At 36.3% G+C, this 9576-nt stretch overlaps 1 protein-coding gene across 1 annotated transcript in view; it reads left to right on the top strand.

Annotated features, from left to right (window-relative positions):
• Positions 1-2874: 2874 nt before the first annotated feature.
• The window catches only part of MUC5AC (mucin 5AC, oligomeric mucus/gel-forming), a 50230-nt gene continuing 43528 nt past the window's right edge, over positions 2875-9576 (top strand). The window contains 7 exon segments of the mRNA XM_048948242.1: positions 2875-2981; positions 4836-4907; positions 6549-6620; positions 6996-7257; positions 8255-8369; positions 8777-8867; positions 9251-9363. Of these exon segments, the coding sequence (XP_048804199.1) occupies positions 2909-2981; positions 4836-4907; positions 6549-6620; positions 6996-7257; positions 8255-8369; positions 8777-8867; positions 9251-9363 (798 nt within the window). The 5' untranslated portion in view covers positions 2875-2908.

Genomic DNA, 9576 nt, shown 5'->3' with positions numbered 1-9576 from the left:
AAGTTTTTCATAATGTCCAGTCGGAACCTCCCAGGCTCCTTCCTGAATGACATCTCTCTCCATTTTCCATGCATTGTAGGAGACAAAAAAAGCAGGACAAATTTGGTGAAAGCAAAAGTTAGGAGAGTAGGTATGTCAAGAAGAACATAAAGGATACTAGAGGAAGACGTAAGGAAGATTGAAGAGCAGTATTAATTCAAAGTAGCGCTGATCTGAAGAACTAGCTGGCAGAAGCAGTCAGTCACTAGAAGGGTTATTCTATATGCAAAAATCCTGGGAGTGACAGCCTGGATTTATGGAAAAGCTGTGAAGAAAGGAATGGGCTAAAACAGTGCCGTTCCACCTCTGAATGCCTCATGACAAGAAAAACACCGCTACAAGTTACTAGCAAGGCTACTCTGGGAACTTGTGGTAAAGTCACATTATTGTGCTAATGCTTATATTATTGTTCACTTGACCTAGCCGACATCAGTCACGGCATTTCACATCTCTCCCAGGAAATGATGTTTAGTTACTTTATGAGCAGAGATCTATTCGATATACAGCGTTTAAGTATTTTCTGTTTTCTTGAACAGGAGGAATTAAAAAATACTCTTCCATGTTGGCTGTGTAAGTCTATTGAATGAATGGAGGTGAAATGCAACTTCAAGAGGAAGTATTCCTTTGAATAATTAGTAATATTACTAAATTAATTTATCATAAGTATTTGGAAATTATTTTCACAAGTCTCATATATTTTGATACATTTCATTATAATTTCTGAAAAATCTCAGTACCAGATAATGAAAGTTAACTTGGCAAGAAGTAATCATTTAGGAGTGTGGGAATAACGTGATCTGTATCAAAAAATGCAGATATATGCAAATGCTGCTGATGGTGTCTTAAAGGTCAAATTAATTAAATTTAAGTATAAATCTGTTTAGGCCTTATTTATGATAGTTTACAAAGGGAATAATCAGTAGTGACAAATCCGGGGCTTCAGAGAGGTCATAACACTTCTCCAAACATGCAGGAAATGTTATCCTGTGTATTTGAAACCACAGCATAGCAACTGTTGATATTAATTGATTTTTCAGTAGTAGCAACGTAATGATTCATAAAGTATATTTTCCCTCTCACTATGATGTGTTACTTCATCAGAATCACTTAATAAGCTTACGTTTGTTAGCCAGATGAGTTTACCTTATTTTTTCCTTTCATCATGGCTTCAAATACACACCAGCTACCTCCGTTAAAATTTTTGTTTTTCAATTATTCATCTTGGTATCTTCATAATAATTGAGATGGTAACATTTCCCTTAATTTTGAACTGCATATATTTCCAAACGTGCAAGTATTTTGTAGCCATCTTTTCCTCATTCAGATAATACTAAAGTTAATTCTATGCTGATGTGTATGTCACTGAAATTGCCGCTAATGACTGAAAGTGACCAATTCTTTTCAACACTTCCAACTTTATTTAGTTATGTCACTTTTATTTGTAATTTTAAAATATTTGATAAAAATAGGATCATTTCTTGCTATGACAAAAAAGAAAAAAGTGCCTTTTAATTCTCCCTTCTTAATTATTAAGTTCATTACTCAAATATAACTGCTCCTAAAGAGAGAATACAGTAATTTTTTTTTTATTTTTCCAGAAAAAAAGTGGGTTAAAAGGAATCTAAAATGGCCATTCTGCCCATTCCCCTGCCCCAGTACACTATCAGCTACACTGACACCATCCTCAGGCAGGTGTCAGTCTAACCTGCTCTTAAACAACATGAGCGTTGGAAATCCAACAGCCTTCTCAAACAACCTCTCAAACATGTGCTTCACCACATGCGTAAAAAGAATTTATATTTTCCATTGTCTAACCCAAAAGCCACTCCTGGCTTTTTTACCTCATTACATCTTGTCCTGTTCTCAGTGAATATGGGAAACATCTTAGTACTTTCTTCTTTACAGGAACTGTTCAGTCTATTCCCCTTCTGAAAAACTGTTTATCCACAGCCCAGGGAAAAACATTCTAAAAAGTTAGCTCACTATAGTAATATATCTTTAAAATCATATTTTAACACATTCACAAAACTTTGTTCGTTCTCTCATTGTTCTTAAAACACTACATCACAAAGGATATTCCTGTAAATTAGTCTTCTTGTGTCTCTAGGTAAAGCAATAATCAATAATACATCTATTTTAATTGTTAAATGAATATATATATTTAACTCTAAAATTTGATCTCATTTATTATGAGATTGAGATCATGTTTATAAAGAGGAGAAACTGCTGAACTAGCAATAAAATTGCATATGTGAGAAGAAGGAATATTCAAGAAAGGATTCATACTATAAACTGTCCAAAGCTGAAGGATTTTCATTATGTAGACCTGTGGATAAATGCTGACCTTAGATGGCTTTTGAAATGTCTTTTTCACAAGCAAAGTAACTACATGCACAGGTGCAAACTCATTAAAAATTTGTGTCAGATTGGACTTGACTTTTTTGAGAAGCTGGAATCTTTAAATATAAGGAAGAAAATTATAAAACTGTGGAGTTATTCATTCCAAGGTCCTGCTCAAATGTCACTCAGAAATTCATTAAATTACATTTATCTTACAATATTAACAATTTTGTAGGACTAAGTCTGTGCAAAAATTTTTCCTGTTCACCTCTTGACATTTCATCTGCAAGACCTGTAGAAAGAAGACTCCTCCTAGAGTGCAAATACCATAGGGAAGTCAGAGCATCCTCTATTTACCTGTGCACCTGCAAAGGAAAAGTAAAACGTCCGAAGCCCCACCTTTTAAGGACCTTGTGAAGCAATCTGGGAGCTGAGCCAAAACTTGCTCTCTCACTATATAAAACTCAGGAGCAGACCAGTACTTTCTCAGAGGCAGGTTGTTCGGTAGTTTCTACCGGACTTCCAGAAGATGGGCACAGGTAGTGGGACACAAATACCACTATGGATATCAATACTAGCACTTGCCTACGTACAGATCAAAGGTAGGAGGATTTACTTGCTTGGGATTTTTACAGTTTTAAAGAATTTATGACCTGCTTCAGAGTTTGAAACCTTTTTTTGGCTTTGCGGAGCTAATGTATACCTTTATGCAAAATTTTCTTCTCAGTTACAAATACTTTCCTTCCTAAAAAGAGGAAATTAAGAGTCTTCAATGTTCATATTCTAGTTCATGTTCTTAACACATTTTCTGCATTTGAAATCTGCAGTAATTCATATTTCTACCACTGTACCTCAAGACTGGCATTTAACTTCTGATGTGAGCTTTTGAAACTACTTCTTTTAGGAGTGCACAAACCAAAAGGTGCAAAAACACATTTAAGAAAGAACAAACTAGTGGAATCTGTTTGCATTGTGAAATACTTCTTTGTTGTTTTATCAGCTAACAATATGGTAGAGATTTTTCTTGAAAAATGTTGTACATTACACTTTAAATGTCATTTATCCATAAGCATGAGATTGTACAAAAGCTTAGAACAAATGTTTGTTTTTTTCAGGGTACAAAAACAAATAGATTTGCCTTAAATATTACAAAAAAAACACTTCATACTCACAAATGGGTAGAAATCTTTTTTATTCATATTCCTCTGTTAATTTCCTTTAAAGATTAAGGTGACAACAGTGTTAGTTTTTAGTGTGTTTTAGTTTCCGATGTAAATCCTAGTGAACTACTTTATATTTTTCTAGCACCAGATAATTCCACATTAATTTCTGTTAAAAAGTAGTGCTGTCTAAGAATAGCCCATCAGAAGCCTAGCTGTAGTATTACCATACAGTGCAATGGAAATGGGAAACTGGGAAGCATGTGGCACTAGGCAGAGTGTTGGAGCCATAGTAGGCATGGAAAAAGAAGAAAAAGCACACTAAGGATATGGAATGGAGGGGAGGAACCCAGAAGCACTGACTGGTTCACATCTGCAAAAGGGGTACAACACATCCTTCCAACCCTAGCTGCAAATTCCCAGCTGATGCAAGAAGGAAAGAATTTATGGAGCTCCCTTCAGCTCTAATTTCAGTATTAGCCCCTCTAGTGGTGCTACCCATGGACTGCCCTGCTGTGGGACACAGAAAACAGTTGGCCTGGCCTGCCTTTGTAGTTTTTCTCCAGCTGCCATGGCCTCCCCTGCAACCTGCCTTGTATCTGACAAACTCTCAACAAGTTAAAATGCCTCTTGGGCCCTACAGATTTTGTGTGTATGCCCCTTTGAAGCTGAAGGGGCATGGATTAAAAAGCAGCTTCACAGCTGAAAAGAGAAAGCTCTGTTTGGGGGCCTATTTCCTTCTATGTGGCTTGTGGGTTTATTTTTCTTTTGCTGCTTATTATAAAAAGTGCTTGGAACAGTAAAATAAATAGTAACTTTGGCTTTCATTAAAAGAAGATAGAGATTGCTCTTCCACTTCAAAAACGTCCTGTAACAAATTGAACTATTTTTAAAGCCCTTTAGATAGACAAAGGCTTTTACTTATGACTAAAGGACATAATAATCATAAAATAGAAAATTAAGTCATTTATCTGAAAAATATAACAAAGTATTGGGGTGATATTACAACAATTAATAGAATAAGAGTCTGCTCAAATTCTCACTAGCACATTTTTGATAGCTTCCTTGCAGTAGTACTTCATTAGCCTGCAGAAAAAAATATTTCAGGGAGGGGTATAGGGCCACCATGGTTGCATGGAGCACAGGTCCTAATGTAAGTCTGGCACACAAACATAGCTTTGCCAATTTTTACATACATAAACTGCAAGTTTAAATAAATGTAGTTGAAAGAAAATAATGAAGGAACTCATGTAAATTAAACATTAACCCTTTCCTTTTTCACTCTCCTTGGTGCAGTTCAAGCTCAGGGCAATGAGCAACAATCACAATCGAACTATGACTCTCCATTATTCCTGCAGCAACAAAATAGTAAGTACTTTTATGCTGACATATTTCTAATATTTTATCCCAAGTTAAACTGATAAAATTCTAGATTCATAGACTGGGACTAGAATGGCTTAAACCTACTTTCCCTCTACAAATAAATGAGCAAACATAGATAAATAAATCAAATGGAGAGAGAGAGAGAGAGAGAGAGAGAGAGAGAGAAAATCTGTCTACAGAATATCTAAGTCCCAGCAGCTCTTGGGAGAACTAACTTCTTCTGAGATCTAGCCTAGTATATCTGGTCAACTGACGTGCTACAGTTATCTAATCTTTAACTTCATGAAAGGTACATACTTTCTATCAAAAAGCGTATTTTCAGAAGGGGGTGTGTATACATACGTATCACCAAGGTATTTGATAGAAGGCAATAAAAAATACATTTTTAATGCTGTGTCAATATGATCGCATCACTTACAAGTGAGAATAACAGAACTGTAACTACCTTAAAGATTACAATGATTAAGCACTAAATCATCATGTATGTGAAATGGTTTTATGACACATACTGGAACAGAGTAACAATACACAGCAAAACAAGGGTGAAAAGATAAAATGCCAACTGGTGTATTGGTGATGACATGTTGTGATAATTAACCATTTAGCCTGCACTGCTATCGGCAATTGTGAAGTCTCTAGCTGGGAATTAAAAAAGTACTAAACACAAACTGGAAGTATATTTCAAATTATTTCATGAGTGCATTCAGTTATTGGAATAGATTATCAAATAAGGTAGTATATCTGCTTTTTCTTAAAATCCTTACATCAAGACTTAACCAAACTGCCTTTCTAAAATTATAGATTTGTCCTAGTGTTGTTTTAGTCTAAACACATAAGTCAGTTGCTAATATTCCACAGGCTACAATTTGAAAGTCATTGTGTTGTACAATTTTATACTGTCCAGGGAGAAACTGCAGCTAATCCTCAAACTCTGATGTAAAGAAAATATATAGTAGATTCTCTAAGTGTTCTATCCCCTTCATAGCTAGAGCTATAGAGAAAACATAGGATTTGGACATAGAAGATTTAAGGCAAGATCCCATGAACAGAAGTCTTTGCATGAAGAAAATGATCAAAGCTTTACAGAATTTAAACAGCTTTACTTTTAGGGAAAGCAAACAAACAAGAAAACCTACTCACAGCTGGTTGTGTAAAGTTCCATCCTCACCAGAAGAAAGAGACTAGGTTCAGAAAAAAATAGCTGCTGTTTTTCATCCTCTAAGGTTCTTCAGTAGCCTTCTGCTTCTAAATGTACTGAGAGGCGAAGACTGAGATACAGACATTAGCGTGGCTTTTTCTCCACTACTGTTACAACACAGCAATCTAAGGATTACACTGCTGCTTTTGAGCTCAGATTAGCAAGGCCAGCATCAGATGGGAGTCTTGAATATATAATGCAAATAAAAACTACGGCCAATCTCTTTGAGATTTGGATGCTAGTGAAACACACGGAAAGATAGAATACAGAGCATTGCATGGAAAGCAACAGTAAAGCCTTGTGGAAATTCTCACTAGGGTGTAACTAGTAGCAGGAAATGTTATATTACTAAAGAAACTTAAGCAATCTCTAGCCATTTTTCAGGATTTCTCATGAGATTAAACTTGAGCTTTTTTTTTTTGTCCTAGATCTTTCACCAGTTTCCAAATCCCATGGACTGACGTTCATCCCACCTCTTCAAAACACACTGAAAGTAAAGGGTGAGTTCAACAAATGTCATGGCTCAGATATGTGTGTATTTGTACCACACAAAACCTGGATTGAACTAAACAGATTCACAAATTTTATAAGATCCTTCAGCCTCATAAAATAAAAAACAAACCAGAAAAATAATCAATTAATCAAGTAATAGGGATATTCTACAAGCAGCATGATCTCCATCCTATATTTTGTTAATACGATGAAACTGGGGAAAAATATTATATATGAAATACTGGGATAAATCAAACTGACTGTTTCCAGTAAAGTAAGTTAAATGTGTTCAAAACATTGGGAGATATCTCACCAAAGGAACTAAATGGAGGGTATCTACAGCTAATTGCAGAAAATTCTGATGGCTCATTTTGAATCCGCAGCTGGCAACCCCTCTCACAATGGCCGTGTATGCAGTACATGGGGTAACTTCCACTTCAAGAACTTTGATGGGGACATCTTTTACTTCCCTGGGGTCTGCAATTACATCTTTACATCCAACTGCAAATCTCCCTATGAGGACTTCAATATCCAGATTAGGCGCACCACTGGGGAAAATGCTACCGTGATCACTCACGTCATCATGAGGCTGGAAGGAGCAGTGGTTGAATTGACACGCACCTCTGTCCTGGTCAACGGCAAACAGTACGTTCACATCTTCTACTATGAACTGAAATTGTCGGGACTGCTATCACTCCCTGAAGGCTCTTTGAGCAAGCATCCCTTTTCTTCATCTGATCTGATACTGCTCCCAACCAGCTGAAGGGCTCTGGTCCTTCTTGAGGCAACAACAAAAATTAGAGTGCCTGACAGTGAGCAACATGCAACTTCTGCAGATTATCCTTGTGTGCATTTCGTTCAGAGGAGCTATATCCCAGATGCAGCCCCATTGCAACAATTGTCTATATACGCAGTTGATTGTATAAGCTGGATTCAGCCAAAGTATTGGCCTTCCAACCTTTAAGTTTCTACCTGTCATTAATTTTACCAGACAGGAGCCCCGTGAGGAATTTCTTATTGTTCCTGTACTTGCACTTCAACTACAGATTGCACCTGAGCTTATTTTAAATAAGCTAATCTGGGAACCTCCTACTCTTGAAGAAATGGTAGCACTGACTTTGGCAAAAAGTGTGAAACCTGTCCAAATGTTTGAGTAAATATTTGGACAGCTATCTCACAATGATCTGTGTATTATGGCAACTACTTACAGCAAGCTAGACTAAAGGTTATTTTGGATACAGCTTTACAAATGGCACTCATGTCACAGAAAGCCTAAAGAGTCTATCCCTTCATTATCAAGGGCTTAAAGGAGTATTCAGCAATATTCTGAAGCATACTGCCTGCAAAACAGAATATCCCAGCACTTTTTTTGATCTGTGTAACTGAAGACATGCCAACATTTTACCTTTAACAGAAATAAGCAAAAGGAAAAGCAGGGAAAGTAAGGCTGATCCATTGTGGACAAAGAAACAATCCAAATAGCCAAACGTTAACAAATTTGAGCTGTCTGTATTTAGTTATTGTTCTGGCTAATTTCCTCATCTTTGTGCACTGAAGCTTCTCAAAGAGTAGGAATTGGTATCAATTTTCTCAATGGATATTCTGTCCCTGCTCCCACTGAATTATGGTCATCTTTTCCCAGGATTCAGATGCCCTATAGCCATATGGGAGTCATGATAGAGAGAAGCAACAACTATTTGAAAGTTTCTGCCAAGTTAGGACTGATCTTTCTCTGGAATGAAGAGGATGCCCTCCTGGTAAGAAAATATCCAAAATGTGACAGAAAGCCTATAATTAGAAGAAAGTCCATTTAAATTTTTGCAATCTTAAACAGTCAAGCAGACATTAATACTTTATGGATTTGTATCTATGTTTAGTATAGATACAAATCTGTATTCCAGCCTTTTCTTGGTTTTACTTTTTTTCCCACTGAGAATAATATAAACCTATATTATAGTGCTTGCACATCACAGTGAAATACTCAGATGTTCACAGTCCAAGGGCTGGACTAAGATGAAGCTTTTCATGGTGGTCATTGACCTTCCACATCTTACAGTCTGCACCAGCACACCCACGTCAAATTTTAACTACATAAGGACAGTGTTTCTAACCATCAGGTTACACATTACTGTGAACCTAAACTTGCTTTCCTCATTTCTTTTAGGTGGAACTAGATAAGAAATATGCCAACCAAACCTGTGGACTCTGTGGGGACTTCAATGGAATCCCAACCAACAACGAGTTTATTTCACAAAGTAATAAAAACCATTATTATGCCTTGGCACTTTTTTTCCTCATTTTAGCAGTATAGGACGTGGGTTATATTAACTGCCAAATTAATGATACATCTTCCAGTCGGTATTTTTATGATGTCAGTTTTAACACGTAATAGCGTTACAGCTTTCAGATGTATTCAGGTGTTTCGACCACTGTTAGATCTTTTAAAATAATGTAACCTTCTACTTTTTTTCAGTTAGGCTCCAGACCTTTTTTACCTCCTTTTGCCTATCACTATAGTAATATTATTTGGTAATCACTGTTTTCAATGGGTAGTATCTTAAAAGAAAAAGAAAACACCTCCATGCAGAAGCTAGTAAAGCAGTAAATATCATTCTAATATTTTGTCTACTTTATACAGATGCAAAACTGACTGCTCTACAGTTTGGGAACAGGCAGAAGATAGATGGACCCACAGAGCAGTGTGATGATCCTATTCCTTCCACTGTTCTGATGAACTGCTCATCTGAATTTGTAAGAACCTCTCTTTCAGAATTTTTTTTTTCAGAGTAACATACACTATCCTTTCCTCCCTTTGTTTGGAGAATATCTGCTAAGATATGTAAAAATACAGCATGAATATGGCCAGACATGGGTCTGGAAAAAAAAAGATTCCCAAATTTAGTATTCTTTGCTAACGTGAATGCAAAAGAAAATAAAAATTACAGGAGTTCAAGAGAAGACTGG

Source organism: Lagopus muta, chromosome 6 (assembly GCF_023343835.1).
Source record: "Lagopus muta isolate bLagMut1 chromosome 6, bLagMut1 primary, whole genome shotgun sequence".
Lineage (NCBI taxonomy): Eukaryota > Metazoa > Chordata > Aves > Galliformes > Phasianidae > Lagopus > Lagopus muta.
This window is presented reverse-complemented; position numbering and strand designations above follow the sequence as displayed.